We start from the raw sequence: 21,947 nt of genomic DNA, 5'->3' as shown, positions 1-21,947 counted from the left end.
TGTTTTATAACTTCCTGATACCACATATCCAAAGTAAGTTTCTTGTAAAGATGGTAAATCAGCACCAAGTTTTATTTTTTTAGTACCAAGAATTTAGTTTCAAATTTAATTTTTGATGTCGTAGATCCTACTCCAATTATGTTTACTGATGTTTTTCTTTTGCGTAAATTTAAAACTTTGGCAAAATTGTCTGTAATGAGATTTACTTGGGAACAAGAGTCTGAAGAGCACGACTAACTTTATTTATTTATTCCAAGTAATATAAAAAGCCTATAAGGCCAATCAATATATATTACAAAAGTAAATTCCAACTTTAACTCACCAAGAACATCACGAACAAGAATGACGGCTGTAGTTAAAATTACTCCATCGGGTGATTTTTGCAAATGAACATTTACGATCACTGATGACGATATTATGAAAGGGTATGGTGAAATAACTGGGAAGCATTGCCAGCTTAGACAAAAAACAGTACATTAGTTATTGTGCCTTTATCAAACGTTTATGAATATAATACTTTTATTAAAGGTTTATACAGCTAAAGTGTTTGTTAACAAATTTGTGCTTTAAATCTATAATAAGTTTTTATTATGAATTCGACCGAATATGTTTAATGGAAAATGGTCGTTTACACTATTCAGTCATATTGGAAAAATATTGAAGTTTTTGATCCATTGATGCATAAAAATGTATAAAGTGTGTCAAGATAGCAACGCCGGAAATGAAAATAAAAAATTTTATAGGATTTTAAACTGTGTATAACTCAATAACTATTAGAGTTAAATAGCAGACGGCTTTACATTTTTTAGGTCTAATCAAGAGCTTTAAGAATATATTAAAATCTAAGGCGTCATATTTTGAGACACCACAGCTCCATTCGAAATACTCCTCTGCTACGCCTGTGTGAATTTTAATGCCAATCGGATCAGCCAGTTAGAAATGGCAGACTTATCTCCAAAATATTTTGATTCTGCCCATAATTCTGATTGTATATTCTGTAACAAAAAACCACCTGGAAGGTGCAGCATTTGGAGTATGAATAATAGAACCTTGTTGGCCACGTACAAGACGACACTCATAGGTCAATTACGCTATTCCAATGTGCCCACCTTCAGCTTATATTTGAACAAACAATTTAAAACAAAACACAAATATTTAAAATAATTTAATTTTTGCTCATACACATACATTTTTATTTAAGAAAGCATGCAATCACTACCGTTAAATAATTAGTAATCGAGAAGAAACTATATAAAATGAAATTGTTAAAAAAAATACATATATTTTTATTCATTTCTAATATACATACAAATACTAATCATAAGTAAATTCTAAATTAACGAACATACATAAATTCAATGTATATAAATGGCTACTAAATGACAAAATTCCAAAAATGTTTTATATACGGTCAATAGTTGCTATTTACGGACCCATCAAATGGTCCCATATTGTCGCCATAATCTTGCATATCTTCATCTAATGCATCATCAAATTCTTCTCCTACGTCTTTGGATTCAGGACAATTCCTACAACGACTTTCGTTAACGCCATAGTTTATACATGTTGATCCCACACACTCACAGCAACCATCGTGAAACCATCTAGAAAAAATATAAAAGAAATATGAATATTATGGTGACCAGATCTAATATGGGGGGAAAAATTTCGGAATCTTGTTCGTCTGGACCCCACAAAACGATTCCCCTTTCCAGATATTGAGCTAGCGGAAATTTGAGCTCGATTAAACGACGTTAACCCGTGCCGCTATTCGTTCAAAGTATTGAGGTGCATTTACAGGGGATTTTCAGTTTTGTAAAAATGTTGCCATTATAAATAAAATTACTTTTGTAATTTAATTTGAAAGAATAGAAATGTGTACGTAATTTCAGAAAGTGATTCTAAGTCGATCGGTATAATTTAAGGTGGGTGATAGACTAATATTTTTGGGCGTTACAAACAGCTGCACAAACGCATAATACCCTCCCCACTATGGTGGTGTAGGGTATAAAAATACCCGTTTCTGGTGCCACTTTCGTTATAGAATGCATACTTTCTAGAGTAACACAGTGTTATAGCTAGAGTATCCAAAACCGAAAACCGGTCAACTGGTTTTTTCATCTTTCTATACTCGACCGGTTTCGATTTTTTTGACAAAACGGTTTTAATAATATAGATTTTCTAAAATTGTAGCCTTTGACAATATTTCGTAAAAGATATAAAATAATAATAACACTGTGCATGAAATTGACACTATTTTTTACTGTAAATATAAACCAATTGAAACATAATGAAAGGCATTAGTGTTTTTTTTAGCCACAGTTAACAACAACAGAATACACTGATGTCAGAATTGTATTTTGCCAATTGTATTTCAGAAATTTCAATTTAGTATTAAAAAAGACCATTTATTCGAAAACAATTGAATGGTTTTTGGTTTAATTTAGTATTAAAAAATTCCCGGGAATTGCGGGATTGAAAAGATATTTTAATATCCTCCCGGGAAAGGAAAAAGTCCGGTAAATTAGGAACCCTAATATGGAATCTACTAGACGAGATCTACAAAGGCTCTGGACAACGCACTGATACGAATTTTGATATTATTTTACTTATATAATATTTCCCGAAATATTATCTTTCAGAAAAATATAAATACATCATTTATCTTTTTCAATTTTCTGTATAATATAAAATTAATGTAAGTACTTTTTTAGAAAAAAAAAACGGCGAAAAAACGACTTTTTTATATTTTGAATCAGTAAAATTTTTTAAACTGTTTTTTCTTATGATTATTAATAAATTTGTTGTTAATTCAAGAAAAGAAAATCGGGAAAGAATTGGATCCGTTATTAGCAAAAAAGCAGACCAAGGTAGGTAAAAAAACATAAAATTTTACTTTTCAAATGCGAATAACTCGTAAACTATAAGAGATAATATATGGCTAAAGCCATATATTAGACAGACCTCGTCTAGTATATAATAAATATTTATTTATTAAGAATGAATATAATTTAATGTTTATGCTCTTATAGGAATTATTAAGATGCCCAAAATTACAACTTTTAGGGATATTCAATAAATATTATTCATATTTAGTGAAAATAACAATAATAGTGGTTAAAATTTGTTTATCTACAATCAGATATGAAAAATGTCTCTAACTACGCATATTTTATAGATTTAACATAGTCGAAATTCTTTAGTTCTTAAGAATTTATTGATTTTATACTGATTAAAACTACGGCTGTGAAAATTCCGATAAAATGTCACTATTAAATTAGAAACCCTTATAAAGGCTGGACCAACATTGTACAACCAAATATGGTTATTTTATACTTCTTTTGAAACCCTGGTACAATTATAAGACAATTTATTCGAAAAAATTTTAATTTAGTGTTCAAAAATTCCCGGGAATGAACCGATTTTTTAAATTCCTTCTGGGAAATTAGGAACCCTACAGGAATATATAAAAAAAATTTAAAATTTGTCAAAAGGAAGCAAGGTTTGTAGAGCTCCTGATTAATAAATATAAGTTTTTTGTATATGTAGTTGGTATTGGTGAAAATTTAAAAAATATAAAATTTTAATTAATGTTCACCGTTAAAAAGGTTAAAGATATTATAACAAAATTTGAAAATAATGTAGATCCACATGTTCTTAAATCAGTGGCATTATAATTTTTGACAGTTTTTATATTTAAATACCAAAATTCCTAAGATGGGAAAAAACGTAAAAAAATACGGCCATTCCAACTTTGGATGCGTGTAACTTTTTGTAGGGCCGACATATCTAAAAAAAAAATCTAATTAAAGATCTAGCAAAACTAAAAAGTAACCTAAATAACTCTTGACCTAAAAATTACAACCTACATGTTTTTTGTAGATCTTCTTTAGATGATCATTGGTAAAAATGGTCATTTTTGGAATGATACACTTAACACACTATATATCTTTGGTAGTCCAAGGGGTGCCTAATGATGCACTATTAGTGGGATAGCTGAACTAATTTTGGGATTTGAAAAAATTGACTTTCAAAAAAAATTGGGTTTGAAAAATTCTTTAGAGGATAGTAGGTAAAAATGGCCATTTTAGGAATGGTACACGTAACACAGTATATAGGTTTGGTAGTCCAAGGGGTGCCTAATGATGCACTATTAGTGGGATAGTTCGACTATCCCACTATTAGTGAATCATTAGGCACCCCTTGGACTACCAAACCTATACAGTGTGTTACGTGTACCATTCCAAAAATGACCATTTTTACCAATGATCCTCTAAAGAATTTGTTTTCGAAACAGACATCCAAATTTGTAAATTTTAATATTTTAGATATTTCATTATTATAGACCTCATGGATTACCACTTCAATATAGTTTTGGTAATGGACTTGGTTCCATTCCCCTGTATTAGCCTCCTAAATATACTACATCTTAAATACTATCTCTGTTAAATGCATAACAGTGCACTGTTAACTGCAAAATAAGCTCTGTTACAAAATATGGTTTGTGTCTCTACTAGTTAAATACGAATTTATCTTCACACACATTCAGAATTATAGGGTTGCTATTCTGTTGCAATCAAAAAATCTCAATTTGTTGGACAGTGTTATTATATTATAACTTTTAAAAACAATATAATTTTCAGTCAAATTTCCTGTCACAAAAAAAACAAACAAAAAATTTTCAAAGTGCACTTAAGCTAAAATTGTTTTTGTTATAAATTCATAACGGTATACAGTGTGACCGTCAAATTTTTATAGATAAAGCAAATGATGCCAATAAATTCATTTATTAAACAAAACGCTAAATGAAAAATATGTTGCTTGAGCTTTTTTTGCGGTTATGGCTCGATATGTATAAATGAATTACCTATAACTACTTGCTCCAGTACTTTGACAACTTTGTCGACATTTATTCCAGGATGTGCATTGATCTAAATATATAACGGAACAATTGACAGTTATCATATTATCTCTTTCTTTTAAGGCTTCATCCAAGTTCTTATCATTAGTTCCTGTTCAAAAAAATAATAAAACTACAAAGTCTGCATTAAGGTATAAAATTCATAGAACTTACTAAAGTAGTTGAGGTCTTTTTCTAATTTAGGACCAGATAACACTGTATCAAAATCCACTTGGAATGTGAATATGTTCCAGTTATAATCAAGATCATCCGATGGTGATGAAACCAAAACATTAAATAACTCTGGAACCCCTTCAAAATCTTCTACGTGAGATCTTTTGGATAATGAGTTTCTGGTGTCATTTGGTCTAGGGCACAATTCTGAAAAAAAAAAATTAACAATTAAAGAAGAATTATAAGTAATTAAATCATACATAATATACATATGTATATCAAACAAATTAGTTTTGTTTAGTTAGGAAGTGCACACCACTTGCGCACTTCAACTCGGAATCCCTTCAAGAGTCCTATAAAAAGAAAAAGTATGCATTTCCTGATAAAGGTGGACATACAGAAAAGAAAGAAGAAGGGTAGTGTCTTAGATATTGCAAAAGGAGAAACAAAAAGAAAAATCCAAATCTGCATAAAGAGGATAAATTGGTTACGGATTTGAGTTCACTGTAGAATATCCTTTAAACCTATTCCGATGATAAAATCTAGTATGTTACTCAATTTACAGCCAGCAACATTCCCAAGTTAATATAGAAATCTGTTACCTAGCCATTTATATCTATGACTATGTATTCTCGGGCAGTAGCACATAATGTGCTCTACTGTCTCCAACTCATCTATATCCCCACACACGCAACAAACATCCTGTGTGCTATTATCCCATTTACCTATGAAGGCCCCGATTGAGCAGTGACCTGTTATCACTCCTAATAGAATTCTGAGACTACACATATCCAACCCAATTAGTTTTTTGGTGGCCTTTGCATCCAGTTTTGGCCAAAAGGCCTTGGACACTTGACAATCCATCCTACTGTCCACATAAATAGTCACTACAGACCCCTAAGTGACTGCACTCCCATCGAACAGTTGATCGGATTCAACACTACTGGGGGTGAAACACCGAAGTTAAAGGAATAATGTCCTGACTGATAAGACTTATCTCATACAATATCCTAGTGTGACCTACCCGAAATGGTTTCACTAACGAGGACTCAAATAGCCTAAGTAAGTACCTTGCCGCCACACTCTCAACATAATTCTCATTGGGTAGTAAGTTTAAGATTATATCCAAGACCGCCTGTGTGGTGCTGCCATTGGCACATGTTATATCCAGAATAAGGTGGACCTTATTTTTTTTATTACCGAGGATAAAAAATTGACAAAAGTTTGAGCTCGATCGGTTAAAAATTGGCGTGCCGTTTGTGAGAACATTTACAGTTTTTGTGAAAATGTTGCCATTAAATAATTATTTTTGCAATTTAATATAAAAGTATCGAAATGTGTACATAATTATTAAAGTTATTAAAAATTCCCCAGGACATTAGCGTGTCTCAGGCCACTAGAACAAGAAAAGTAGGAACAAAATTAAAATATTTTGAGAAATATTAAAATAAAAGCTCATTTTTACTAAAAATTTATCCATATTTACTTGTATATGACTTCTTGCCTTCGTAGGATACCGTTAACCTATTCGCAGGTATGAACAAAACAAATAATTGTTTTAACGGCAGTTTCAAAATTCCAATTTAAAATTTTTAAAAATTTTGTTGTACAAATTTCAGAATTTTTGATCTTTAATCTTGCTTTGAATTTGCAACTCATAAATTTACGTGACACTGTGAAACACGATGGAATCCATGTCATGGTGTGGGGATGCATGTCGTCAACAGGGGTCGGGATTGTTTTAATTTATTGTTTGTAATAATTTAACTTTTCTTAAATTTCATTTTTATGTTAAATATTTTTAATAAATGAATTGGTTTTTAAGTTTTTTTACAATAAATAATACCATATTTTCAAATATTTGTCGGTGTTCTTTTTTTTAATATGTAAGATAATTATAAAAATATAACGAAATATTTTATAAAAAGTCATATGCACGAAATAAGCTGAGCTACTGTATGACTTTGAAATTTATTATCATCTCGCCTATAATTATAAATCTTATCAACTCAGTAATAAAACTGCATTGACCGATTTCTAAAATATTTAAAACCAAGGATTTTAGAAGGGTTTATGTCCTGCAAAATTTGTTAAAAGCAGTGTTTGTATCATAGATGGGGGTAGTGCACTAATTTTGAAGTTTGCACTAATACTTAGTGGTAGTGCAAAATTAGTGCAATCATTTTGTTCATATTTAGTGCTGAGTTGAAAATTAGAAGCCTCACTAAACATTAGTGAGGCTGAGTTAAAAAATTTTGCACTCAAAATTAAATTAGTTGATTTAAAAAAATGCAATCATCAGTTTATTGCAACTTTTTATTCTGCACTAATTTGAGTGCAACTTTAAATTGTGCACTAAATTTTTAAGTTCAAAATGGTTTAAGTTTTAACAAAAAATATTTAAAATTTCTATTTTTCGAATTTTGATTCAACAATTTCATGACTACTCATTTTTGAAAATTTAGTGATAGTATGTTTAATGCAGCCTTTTTTGATTGCATGTTAAAATTTTGCACTAATTAATTGTAGTGCAGATTTTTGCACTAAATCTTAGTTTAGTGATAGTTAAAAAATTATCACTATCACTATTTTTTTAGTGATAGTTATGAAATAAGCATTATCACTAAAGCTGATAAAAAATAGTGCAAACTAAATTTTTTGCAATTTTAGTCAGTGATAGTGCAATGCTGATTTCAATCAACATTTAGGGCACTACCCCCAACTATGGTTTGTATACATATATATAATTATTATAGGTGATGTTCTGCTATTAATTAATTATTATAGGTAATTATTGTTTGTTTATTATTGTAATTAACTACTACCTATTGAACATTATTGCTTTAGGTACATCGATGGTGATTTGGTACAAAGTACAATTCCTTAAACCCCATCACTGGTGTGTTGACAGATATTGAAATATGTACATATTGAAACGATTTGATATTAACAAACACCATGATCTTAACATATATAGAACTAGCTTTGCTAATTAGCTTATAATATGCGATGTATCTATTGAAAGAGACTTCACATACATATGTATGTATGTAAGTTACTTATGTATGTACGACACACTCGTGTAGCAATGTGGGTTGACAATAACCTACCCATTTAGTATTTACATTGATTGATATCATCACTTCTATGATTGACGGTCAGACTTACCGACACAACTGCAACATTCCTCGTAATACTTTTTTCCCAGACACTTGAGGCATTCTTTGCAGCAGGAGCAATTCTTCAGTTCGCATTTGCAACTTTGTGTTAACATACATTTTGAAACAATAGATGCGCAAACAACTTCATTACACGATTCCACGGAGCTGTAGAGAAATACAAATCCATATAGCAAAAATGCGCCCAGTGTTAAACTCCTCAAAACTTCCATATTGCCAATGATCAAACCAATCAATCAAATTAATCACAAATAATCAAAAGTAAAAACAACAATAAAAACAGCACGAAACAACACAAAGGACGGACAATTTAAAAAAGCATTATTCAGACGCAGGACAACAAACGCAAAAATCAACTAATGAATTTACTTCTCACTCACGCACAGATTACACAAATGTTATTTTTCAAATCTGGTGTAATTTATATGTTTATTTCTCTTCAAATTTTATTTATTCCAACATTCACGCATTAGATGACGAGATGCTGCGACATTATTTTTTTTCTATTCGCGATCTTCTATTGTCAGTAAATTGGACTGGTTAAACTGGTGATCAGTAGAGTTGCCAACGTACTGTACAAATTTAAATTAAATGTATTTAATAATAGGGTAAAATAGTGACGAGCCGTAATTGTCAAAAACTTAAAACTCTGTTGAATACCTACCAAGGCGAATTAATACAAGGTGGTGTCAGTTCTACAAAAACAACGATTGGTCTTACCAAAATGAAAAATTAAACAAATAAGTATTTAAACTTAATATAATGTAGATAATTGAATAGTAAGGGCTTTACTTATTTATGTAAAAAATAAATATTTTGTTAATAAGCTTAGAATATGTAGATATTTAAATATAAAAACAAGCTTTGACAGTTGTTAGAACCAAAAAGCGAAAAAAAAAAATTATCAGCTGTTTGACTGACTCCACCTTGTATAAATTCGCCTTGATACCTACTCTAGCAATAAAAATGGGTTAAATCAGGGCACACTTAGAAAGGTGACTGCATCACTACAACAATATAAAAACAACAGGTACTTTGTTTTTGTTAAAAAGTAGGTGAACTGTCAAAGTTGTCTGTTGTTGTTTTTGCCACAAGTGAATTGACAACTCAAACTGAATAAACAAATAATCAGCTGTTTCATCGCAGTCACCTTTCTTAGTGTGCCCTGGGTCAGTGTTGCCATTTTAGCACTTTCAGTGCTAGATTTTGCATTTTGTTTCTTGAAAATGCATTGAAATTTTTAAAAATTATGCTAAATGCTTTTTAGCATAATTTGCTTGATAAAAAAAATTTTTTTCTCGAAAAAATTTTTACTTCCAAAAAATATTTTACTCCATAAAAATTAACTTTTATTAATATTTCAACTAAATTTCTTTCGGTGTGGTAAGTAAATGAACACAACGCACAAATTTACTTCCTTTTTTTATAACTATGTAATGTGCAGCGTTGCCACTTTGGTCCAATTGGACCAAAATTGGTAGTTTGAAGTTACCAAATTGACTTTTGGTAGTTTGGTTGGTTTGTTCCGATATTTGTCGTGTTTTGGTAAGCTACGATATTTCTGAATACAGAAGTATTTTTAAGAACAAAATAATTAAAATAATAACGAAAAAACTACTTATGTTAAGCCAAAATAATAAAACTACATATTTGCAAAATATGAAGATAGCATTTTCTAAAATATTTAGTTTAGTCAGGTAAATGTGTATTTATTTAGTAGTGTTGAGTTCAAAAAATTCCAAAGGGCTCTCAAAACTTTTATTTTCTAATAATATGTGTTAAACTCTGCTTCAATATCATTCTTCCTCTGGATAATTTTATAGCAGCAATAATATAATGTTAAGTTAACTATTAATTTTGAAACGAATTCATATAGCATTTCTCAAATATTTTAAATTTGGTAGGTGTTGGTAGGCTTTGGTAGTTTTTAATTAGAAATTTGGTAGGAAAAATATTTTATGAGTGGCAACGCTGGTAATATGTTACGCATTTTTACAACTGTTTTATATCAGTTGTTTAAAGAAATTAAAAACAAAAGGGAAAATAATAACAGTTATTTTTTTTGAAACATTAATAGTAAGATTCTTTTGATGAATTTTTACTTCCATCTCCGTATTTAGGATATGAATTTGAAAATTTAATAAAGCAAGCGATTAGCTAAAAAAAATTCAATAGAATATGAGAAGAAAATTCGAAATATTTGCATTTTATTTTTAAAAGAACTTGTTAATCAACTAAGAAATCTTTTGCCTAAAAATATTAAAAAATATTTCCATGTTTTCTATACAAAATACCTTAAATCATGTAAAGAGTCCAATTACAAACATTTTAGAAGAGTTCAAGTATAGTTTAACTGATATAAATATTATTCAAAATCAGTGTTCTTATATCTCAAAGTATATAATTTTAAAAATTCTGTCGGTGAAAACTTATTTAAAGAATTGTCTATTTTTCTATTGTCATTACTCATTTCACCATTTTATAATGGCTTTAATTAAAAATAAAATTCGTAATCGAATTAAACCAGAATTGTTAAGTTCAATAATACAAATTCGAGAAGGATTGAAATTCGAAAATGCATATTGTTACACTTACAATATAACTAATGATATTGCAAATAAAATAAGATCATCATTCAATTAATTATTTTGTATAATCAGTAGGTATTCTAATAGCTTTTGTATCGAATAATATTGATAAATGTATTAATAAATTTAAAATCTTATTTCATTAAAACATGGAAGTTATAAAAAATATTTGTTATTTTATTCTTTAAAACAAAAACAGAAATTCAATATAAAAGTATATTTAAAAAAACTATATATGTATATTTAATGTAAAATACATATATAAAAGAATATTCAATTCTGAATAAAATATATATTTTTTAAAAATTAAAATATTTATTTAAATATTTTTGTACTACATTTTATAAAATAACTTACAATTTCTTATTCCCAATTTATTTTCAGAAAAAAATTTGAATTAATAATTCGTTACCTTAATATAAAAACGCAGTAACTCGTTTAGTTTTTTGCATACTTCGATAGATAATCCCGTAATACACCATTAATAAAATAAAATGTGACAACATTAAATTGGATGAAGACCTTCATAAAATTTTATGTTAAAAAAAAAATCACAACTACAGAAATTTAAGTTTTATTAAGTTGTTTTCTTCTCCTGTACAGTAATGAAAATGTTAGTTAGGGCCTTTCTATATTAAGGTAGCGATATGAAATGTAATCTATTAAAACAAGTCAACAATTATTATGAACAAAATTAGAAAAAACTTTAATTTATATTTGTAACATTTGAAATAAAAATTGTATTGTTACATTGAAAAAATTTAGCACTTTTTTTTTCTTCTGTAGAACATTTTAGCACTTAGTTTTTCAAGTTTTAGCATATTTTGAAATTCATTTTCTGGCAACACTGCCCTGGGTTAATGCCCGTAATTTCAACAAATAGATATCTATTAGTGCTTAGTTACTTATGGAGTAAAAATATTTGGTAATTTTAACCCATAGATATTGATTTGAAATCAATGTCAAGTTACCGTTTAGGTAAATTTATCTACTGGTTATTTTACACCGTAGATGCCGATTTGTTGAAATTACGGGCATAAATCATAGACCGGCGCTAGCAAGGCGTATTTAACAAGGTGACAGCAGTGGCGAATTGAAATAAATACAGGCGAATTCACTTATTTTTTATATATAGAGTTTGACATACGGGCGTACGGGCGGATATTTTGTATATATGTAGTTTGACATTTGTGCGTGCTATTTCTATAATCAGCTGTGCTGCCGATGGCCCCTTATTAAATGCACCTTGGGCGCTAGTATTGTTCTGAATACGAACATTTTCGGCTATTTACACGTACACAAGACGATCGCAAACAACAAGAGCGAAATACAAATATTTCATTCAGTTCAAAGTAAATTAATAAAGTAGACTCAGTAGAACAGCTGACTATTTTTTTTACTTTGGTCTTAACTGTCAATTCACTTGTGGTTGTTGTGACGAAAAATACAACAAGCCAAAAAGCAAAAACAACAACAGGCAACTTTGACAGCTCAGACCTTAAACCAAAAACAAAATTGCTTGTAGTTTTTGTAAATGTTGTATTTGTTGTAGTACTGTCGCTACTTTATTAATTTACTTTGATTCAGTTGTTAGACAACATTCATCAAAGCAGGTCTATGCCGCAGGTTTGTTCTTTTTTCAACATTTTTTTATTTATTTCTCGTACAAAAGCGTAGAAAAATACAAATATTTAATTTTTGTTGTTGTTTTCAGTACACTGAGAATAAATTTTTTGTATTTGAGGTTTATTTAAACATTACATGTTATTTCTTTCTGTGTAGTGTCACCTCACACATGCACACAGGGCTGCCATATGAATTTGGGAAAAAATCGTCAATATCCCGATAAAAAAGAAAAAAATCGTCATTTTGAATTTTAAAAATCGGAAAATTAAAAAGGTCAAGATTTCTAACAGGAATTTTAAATTTCTACTTCAAAAGTGAACCAAAACATCACATTTATCAAAAAAATTTCTTAAAATTGAAGTTCATAAATAAGGGATCACTAAAATAAAAAAGTAAAGCTCAATTTAATTATAATATAAGATTTCATTCAGAAGTTTTTTTAAATAAAACACATAAAATAGAATTTAATGTCTAAATCTTTATTATAACCCGAAAGAACAATCTCTGGCATTACTTTTTAAAGATAATTTCATAAAAATATAGCACCACGCTGTAGGTGGTCAATTCGGAAGGTAATAATGCCTGAGATTAAAGCATAAATTCGAGCTTGGCGGCTTCAATTGAATGGGGTAATGTCATTATATTCTGAATAAATTTTGTCAAAATAGAAAAAGTTGCATTAGAATTTTTCCGTTTTATTTCAGTAATTAATTTATTTTATTGGTTTAAAATCTAAAAATTTAATTGACAAAATTCAAAATCTAAATATTCACCAACAAAATGATAAAATTCTTTACCTATTTCATAAAATAGTACCATATTTTCATAATGCAGAAAATCGTCATTTTCGAGAAAGAAATCGTCAAATCGTCAAATTGCTATTTTTGAAACCAAAAATCGTCAAAATGACGATAAATCGTCAAATCTGGCAGCTATGCATGCACATAGTAAATCCTCTCCAAGGCGTATTAACAAGGTGAGTGAATAAAATCAGTTGTTTCTTAATTCGCTGTGGTTTTATGTACACTATATGTCAAACTTTGTTTATGTTTACATTTGTTATTGTAAATAACATAGTAATATTTTAATTCGCCTTGATTTTGACATTTACCGTACATTTTAACAAAAACAAATTGCCTGTTGTTTTTGCATTGTTGTATTTGTTGCCGGGACGCACTCACCTTGATAATACGCCTTGATCCTCTCTATCCGCCGGTCTATGGGTTAAATATACTGATGATACCAAGGCGAATTTATAGAAGGTGACGATAGAACTACAACATATACAAAAACAACAGGTACTTTGTTTTTGTAAAAATATAAGTGAACTGTCAAAGTTGCCTGTAGTTGTTTTTGCTTTTGGGTTTGTTGTATTTTTCGCCACAAAAAACACAAGTTTATTGACAGTTCACTTGTCTAAACAACTGAATAAAAAAAATAATCAGCTGTTCTTCTGTCGTCACCTTCTATAGATTCGCCTTGGATGATACAAAAGTAATTCAACAGTATTGGTATGTATATCGTATAAAAAGTTTTAATGTATGTATTTGGACATAATTTTAAAGGGCTTTAATGATCAATGCAATAAATGTTGTATTGTTAAGAAATTAGATAAATATAAAACTATGGATGGCAATAATTTTTTTTTAATTTTTTCACGATTAATAGTGCTTCAGAATCAAAGGTTTTTTTTGCATTAAGAAAAAAAAATATTTTTCTCCCTTTAAGCCACTTTTCGACCTTTTGAAGACAGTTTTCCGAAAAAAATTATATCTCAAGCCCTTTTAAATTAGTTTTAAAATAGTTTTTATATGCGCCACATTTAATTACAGTAATAAACGTCGGTTTTTGAAGAACAAAAATTTAAAAAACCCTACTTCTGGTAACACTGCTTTAAATGCATATATGGAAATGAACTGTTATACACAGGCTGTTTCTTAAACATTTATATTTTGTTTCTAGGTCTGGCAGCATTTTCCAACATATGTTTAATTTGTTCTTTTGTTTACCTCATTAAGATTGAAAAAAATTAGCAAATTGTAAACAAAACCATAGAAAAATGATTTTTAAAAATTTCTTTATTATTGCGATTATAATTTCATTTGGTGCTTTTTTGTATGGTATACGCCACATATTTGTTGAAGTTGAGGAAAATGCTTGTCGCATGACATATATGTTTGGAGTTCCGCAATTTTCGGTATCTGCATTATACAACACAAAATAAAACTCAATATTTCAACTTCTTATTTTAATATTAATTAATTTAGAAAGTCATTTTTGACGATAATAAGGAGTTTTATCATTATGGATTATACTATTACTATGAAGGCAGACTCCAGAAAGATGTCAATAACTTAGTTTTGAATGGAGCACCAGTAATATTTGTACCGGGAAATGCCGGTTCTTATAAACAAGTAAGTTACCTATTTTTTCAGATCAGGGGGGTTACTCTCTATTGCGATGCGAAAGAAAAATGGTACAATTGGTACCCTTTATTGCGTTTTCGCATCGCACAAATAATTAGTTTAAAATGTTTTTATTTACAAGTTTTGACATTTCATTTTGTCATTCTTCGCTATTGTTTATTTTGTGGTGCCAGTATTGCTTCTTTTTGCGAAAGCGTTTGCGTGGACGATACAAAGTACAAAATTGTATTCTTAACGCATTTACCTTTTGCATCGCAATAGAGAGTAACCCCCCAGAATGCAGTTGCAATTGTACGTTCAAAATTAAAATTAAAATTTGCAATGTTTGGGTTTATTGAATTCTACAGAAGTTAAAGACCATATGTGCAATTCTACGAGAATGACAAAAAATCTTTTTTTCAAGATGATTTGAATAGAAAACACTAAAATGTTACTATGTGGAAGTATTGAGAGCTTATTACAACATTTTAAGGACAAAAATAATAGTTTAAACTTTAAACTGACTATATTTAATTTTTTAATTTATTTGGTATGTTCCAATTAGCATGTAGTATGATATGAATTTCGGGGTTGTCATAGAATCCAATCATTGTCGGAATCGGTGAAATTGTAAGTTATCGGTTTTATATTCGATCTAGAATTAAATTCAAATGTTCCTTTTTTTTGTCATTTTTAATACCGATTCCGACAATGATTGGATTCAATGATAAACCCGTTTGACTCTGATTTTTTGTTTGTTATTATCAAACTCCCAGTTGGCCACATCTTCAAGACATCCTCAATGATAGGTGCAAGATAATGTATATTCGTAGACGACATATGAGGGACAGCCAGAACAAATCGTCAAAGACTTTTTCCACGCGAAAATCGTGGACGACTAAAAGAGATACAATGTCGCTCAGTTTGTCGTTTACACAATAACAATAAAAAGTTCGGCTAGACCACATTCAAGACAGAAGACCACATTCAAGACAATGTCGCCCAACTTTTCGTCAACATTCAAAACATTGTTGCTCATCTTGTCATAAATTGTCTTTGATATAAGACATATCTTAATGTGTGACCCATGGTCAATATTTGACGAAGAAGACGTAACCGCTAAATAAAATATATTTTAATTCTTTTTTTATTGTCAAAAACTCCTTTTACTTAAGACAATTTAAAACAAATATTTTGTTTTATTTTATTTATTTGATGCTATTTGATTTTACAAAACACTTGTAAGAGTAAACACGTCAAACAAATTTGTGCTAAAAAAATCGGATACGCTTTTTTGAGTAAATATTTGCCACCTGTGACCGTACCTTTACATAAATCATCAAAGACAATGTCGTCTACGACGATTTTTCCTACTGGGTTGTTTATATACACACCTTTACAAAAGTATACATACGATCGACTATTGGGCTTTTTTTTAAACATCTATATATTTAAAAATACAAGGCCTGACTCTTTCATTCACTCACTAATTCACTGACTGAATGAGTCAGGCCTTGTATTTTTATATAATTATATATTATATACTGTATATGTATTAGGGATGCCAATCCCGAAATCCCGATACCGAAAATCCCGGGATTACGAGATTTTTTGATATTTTAGGATGATTTTTGAAGCTCCCAAAATACCTAGAAAGCTAAATCTCAGCATAATATTAATATAAAACAAGTGTTATATTCGGCTGTGGCGAATCTTGTATACCCACCATCAATATGTAGTTTTGGCCTTTTATGGAGACTTGAATTAACCCTTTCAGACATTATATAGAATTAATTGAGATAGAAAACTGAAAATTTCAGAGTAAGCAAATTTGAGGCTGCTAATTAAGAATATGAAGTCAAATTACATTTAAATCGTCACACAATAAATTAATAAATTAATACACAAATAGCTAAACTAATACTCAATTAATACTTACACGTTTTTTTAGAGTTTAAAATAATGTAATTATCATTTTAAACAAACACTGAATATTACTATGTCTAACACATTCTTATAGAACGCTAACGAACTTATGAAAATAACTTAATTTAACAAAAACCTATGAAAAATTAGATGTTTGAATCACATATATATATAACCTAGTAAACACTCTTTTCATAACGCTATTAACTTTAAAAATCTATCCATTTGGGTCAACGCTACATGACAAAGGAAAAACCCAAATGTCCAATATATTGGACAAAATGTCTCAAAGGGTTAATATTGATGAAGGAATGGCTGACTTCATAAACGCACTTTGCAAAGCAACACTGCAATGCATAGTGTTCATAAACGCAATAGATTTTGTTTTGGCAATGTATGGCAATGCTTGTCCATGCGCAGCATCTGTTAAATTTGTGAACTGTTTTTATTTATGATTATTTACAAAACATTTATGCGTTCATTAATGTCACAAAGTATTGCTTTGCCTTGTAATTGCTTTGCATTACTGCGTTTATGAAGTCGGCCAATGACTTATATCGAAATTTATGTTATTATATAAAAATTATTTTTTTAAAATAAAATATTTTTCTGATATAGAGGTTATATTATTATGGACTGGTCCTTACAAAAGTTGATAGAAGGGTTTATTTTCATATACAACTTGTTTATTAAATTTTATCAGGATATTAATTATTATAAGACAATTATGAATGTTAAATTTATTTTCTGAAGGGGACCATGTATGGGGACTAGGGACAAATGTAGCCCAGTTTCCGCAATACTTTACAGTATAAATTCTAGTACTTAGAACTTATTTTGTGCAAAATTTTATAAGGATTTCCGCATAATCAATATATTTATGACTGCTCAAACAGTATGGGGCTATGGGAAATCATAGACCATTTTCAATATAAAACAAACTTTATCAACAGAGAGTATTTTTGCCAGCTGGCTCCTTTCGTTTGTGCACTATCGTGTTTTAAACAGACAGGCGGAACTTTTTGTTATAAAAAAAACAATACTTTTATATTGTTAGGTTTTAACCTTTTCAAAACGCTGGTTTATTTCCTTTAAATAAACCGGATACTTTTGATTGCAAATAAAAGCCGTTTAGTAGTTTGAATATTGTAACAACTCTTTATTTCTTTAAAATGTACAACAACAACAGAATTAAATAGCCACTCAATTTTTTTTATACACGTTTATAAATTCTCAGTATTACAGACACAATTTATAATGTACACGAATTTACTTGAAAAACACAACACACTTTAAGGCACTCAGATGATGTTTATTCGAAAAGCGTCTCTGATAAACTCACTCACGACTGCAACCTCTGCCACTATTTATAACACTGCATTACCATCTAGAATGCTCTTTAACTGTCAAAGTTCGAATATTCTAGATCATACGCCATCTGTGGTGTACTTTCTACAATGTTCTTTAACTGAATATTCTAATACAGCGTTGCCAACTTACGATCAAATCAACCGAAAGCTTTTATTTAACAATGCCCACAGATATGTTACAGTCTGCCATTACAGCACTGTTATTTGAAAGCATTATGCTACTTTTAAATCAGCCCTTAAAATCGTTATATTTAAATTCAAGTACAATTTCGTAACAATATTTTATTTTAAATTTTCAATGTTGTTATGGATTTCTCACTCTTTTAAAGTTTCAATGCATTAGTTTTTGCTTTGTTATACAAAATGTTTACTTAGTGTATTAACGAAATAAATAGTTTTTATTGTTGAACTTGATGTTTTTTGACTAAAATTCCGAAGTCCCGAAAAATCCCGGGATCCGGGTGGAATATTGTGACACTAGGCCTAAAAGTTAAGTACTATTTTTTTATATTAATGAAACAGGGTAAATTTGACCCTGTATCTCCTTTGGGTTAAAATTACCCAAAAACTGTATTATCGCTAAAAGTCAGAAAAAAGCAAATTTTTAAGTTTTTGTAAAAATTTTGCTACTAAATATATACTTTTGCAAAAGAATCGAAATGCGTACGTAATTGCCGTTGTAATGAGATATAAATGATGAAAATTGATTAAAAAAATTTTAAATTTATTACAAATTCAGATCGAATTACGTCCAGATTTCGATTCTTTTATATTAAATTGTAAAAATAGTTTTTGCAAAATTTTTCCAAAAACTGGAAAAAATTCACTTTTTAACCTTGTAAATGCATTTTCAAACTTTAGGGCCGTTGCGTCACCAGTTAACGTTATGCTATTGGCCTAATATAATACATAGAACAATTCTAGAGAGGGGGGCCGTTCAAAATTAGCATTTTCTTATTTTGGAGCACTCTAGTGATCACTGAACACAAACCGATTTTTTATATAAAACCTCAAAATGTCTAAATTCGCTAATAACTTGGCCAATAAGCGTTTAATATCGATTTTTTTTATATAAAAACTAAAAAAATATCTAAATTCGCTAATAACTTGGCCAATTAGCGTTTAAGGAGCTCCATCTTGATCACTCATATTCCAGACCAAAATTCGATTACTTATATAAAAACTCAAAATATGTACATTGATTTATATGTATTCTATTGTTGCATGACTTAGGTTTTTGACAACAGACTTAGGTTCTTTGTCCCTCAGTAACGCTTCTATGTATGTTTTATACTACGACCATAAGATTCATTGTACAAATTTTAAAATCAAATGTTGTAAATAAATGTATGAAAATCATTATACTCTATTTTATTTTGTATGGTATACACTATTTTATTTGAATCTTATGTTGAATATTATATTAGGTCTGTTCATTTACTTTACCAGTAAATACTTGCAACGAGAGAATGAAATCAAAATTTACAAAATTACTCTTTTAAATTCTCAAAAATAGTAAAAAGTAAATGAACGCTTTTCCAGTAACAATTGTTTTATACATAAAATTTTCTTATTTTATTCCTTTTAAAATGTATAAATACTCACATCTTTTACAATTTTATTGAAAATTCTTTTTTTTGACATTTTTTCACCACAAAAATAAAATTGTAAATAAATAAACAATAACACAAAACATTTGAAATATAAGCTGCTAACTATTACGAGTTCAAAATAGAACTTGTAATAGTTTGCAACGAGAGAACACTCTCTAAAATTTATACGCTCTTGATTTATTCTCGACTTGCATTTTTTTTGAGTTAATGAACGCTTTTCCAGTAACAATTGTTACTAACTAGTAACAACTTTTAGTTATTGAACAAAGCTATTGTTAAAAAATTGTGTATATCAATATACGTAATTTTTCAAATTTATTTTGTTATGAAATAATAAAAATTGTGAATAATTAAAATAGAGTATGCTTCTTATACACTATTTTTCTTTGAAATTATATCAGAGTAATGACTAATTAAAACACCATAAAACCAGATTCTCTGATGAAAGAGTAGATTCGTCTAAGACTTATCCTTGATAGCTCATCTAAGCATGATATGAATGGTATTCCGAAGATGCGTTCCCTAAGGTTTATCAGAGCCGGGCATTGGCAGAATAGGTGTGACACCGTTTCATTCACTTCTTCATTATGGCAGCTCCTACAGTAGTCATTATACCGTAGGCCCAATCTCCTAGCATGTGTCCCAATTATACAGTTGATATCAGTAAATATACATATATCACCAGATATTTGATAAAACCTCAGTCAGTTGGATGCACGTTTAATGGCCGTAACTTCCGCCTGAAGAGCCGTACAAAAGTTAGGTAGCCTGAAATAGGATTTAATCCCATAGTTCTCAATAAAGAGACCACCACCGACCCTATTGCCCCGCTTTGAGCCATCAGTAAATACCCTTATTACATCATCAGGGGGTAAGAGTCCGCGCTGCCATGAATCCCTATTCGGGATCTTAATATGGAAATGCCTATCGAAAAATGGTTTTGCGATGCAATAATCGACATTACTATGTAAGTACCCATAGTAGTTCAGTATCTTAGAGTGCCCATGATCTTTGCCAAACCACGAACATCCAGTATTCAGTCTCACAGCAGAGTTGAGAGTCATTTGTATCACCATCAAATCAACTGGTAACCAGTTTAGGATAGTAAAATGTGCCTTAGAGGGGGTAGTCCTTATAGCGCCTGTAATCAGTATAGCAATAGTCCTGAGAACTCGTTCCACAGCCTTACGGTGAGTGCATTATCCAAGGCGTGCCACCACACCAACACTCCATAGAACAAGATGGGTTTAACAACTGCTTTGAAGATCCAATTGATACCCTTCGGCATAATACCCCAGTTTGTGCCAATTGCCTTCTTACAGGAGTAGATGGCTACATAAGCCTTGTTAATCTTGTTTTGAATATTCAAATTCCAGGACAATCTTTTATCTAGAATGGTACCAAGATACTTCGCATTATCCCTAATCTCAAGACTGATTCCATTCAGTCTAAGTGGTCTGAAGTCATCGATATTATAGCTCCTAGCGAGTTGTTAAGTTTTCCCTAAATTATTTGACACGTAAAAAACATAAGGTAGACATGTTATATATCAATGGATAGAGGATTTTGTCTACTTTTCAAAAATGTATATAACATTTGACAATTAAAAAATTCATGGAATACTTTTTTGAAAAATATGACAAAAAATGCTTTTTATTGCATTTATGAATATTTTTTAATGAAATTTCACAGTTATGTAAGCTATGTTCAATAACTAAAAGTTGTTATTAGTTAGTAACAATTGTTACTGGAAAAGAGTTCATTAACTCAATAACTTACAAGTAGAGACAAAATCAAGAGCGTATAAATTTTCTCTCGTTGCAAACTATTACAAGTTCTATTTTGAACTCGTAATAGTTAGCACCATAGAATAAACACATAGAAAGGAAGGAGAGAGTAATACATATTGAAAAATTACTCTCTTTTTACACATACGGGTGATACAATAACAAAATACATGCAATACATTCTCATGAATTAGGTTTCTGACAACAGACTTAGGTTTTTGGCTCTCAGTTACCTATCTAGTTGTTGTTGTTGTAGCAGCAGTGTTTGCTGTGTTGACAGCCCTTGGCCGAATGAACTCGGGTCATTCCGGTGCGTAGAACCGGCTGTCGTGGGAATGTACCTATCTAGTTGTTGTCTATGGTTAGCACCATATATTTT

General features: G+C 29.8%; 2 protein-coding genes across 2 annotated transcripts in view; one reads left to right on the top strand and one right to left on the bottom strand.

The window, feature by feature from the left end:
• Positions 1–1,268: 1,268 nt before the first annotated feature.
• Positions 1,269–8,802, bottom strand: cv (crossveinless). The gene is made up of 4 exons (XM_065508830.1): positions 8,243–8,802; positions 5,075–5,281; positions 4,868–5,012; positions 1,269–1,604 (listed from the first exon to the last, which is right to left on the bottom strand). The coding sequence occupies exons 1-4, from the start codon at positions 8,463–8,465 to the stop codon at positions 1,412–1,414; spliced, it is 768 nt and encodes a 255-aa protein (XP_065364902.1). The 5' UTR covers positions 8,466–8,802; the 3' UTR covers positions 1,269–1,411.
• Positions 8,803–14,486: 5,684 nt separating this feature from the next.
• The window catches only part of PGAP1 (GPI inositol-deacylase), a 34,180-nt gene continuing 26,719 nt past the window's right edge, over positions 14,487–21,947 (top strand). Inside the window, exons 1-2 of the mRNA XM_065508980.1 lie at positions 14,487–14,664; positions 14,735–14,881. Of these exons, the coding sequence (XP_065365052.1) occupies positions 14,527–14,664; positions 14,735–14,881 (285 nt within the window). The 5' untranslated portion in view covers positions 14,487–14,526. The remainder of the gene's footprint in view (positions 14,665–14,734; positions 14,882–21,947) is intronic.

Source organism: Calliphora vicina, chromosome 4 (assembly GCF_958450345.1).
Source record: "Calliphora vicina chromosome 4, idCalVici1.1, whole genome shotgun sequence".
NCBI lineage: Eukaryota > Metazoa > Arthropoda > Insecta > Diptera > Calliphoridae > Calliphora > Calliphora vicina.
This window is presented reverse-complemented; position numbering and strand designations above follow the sequence as displayed.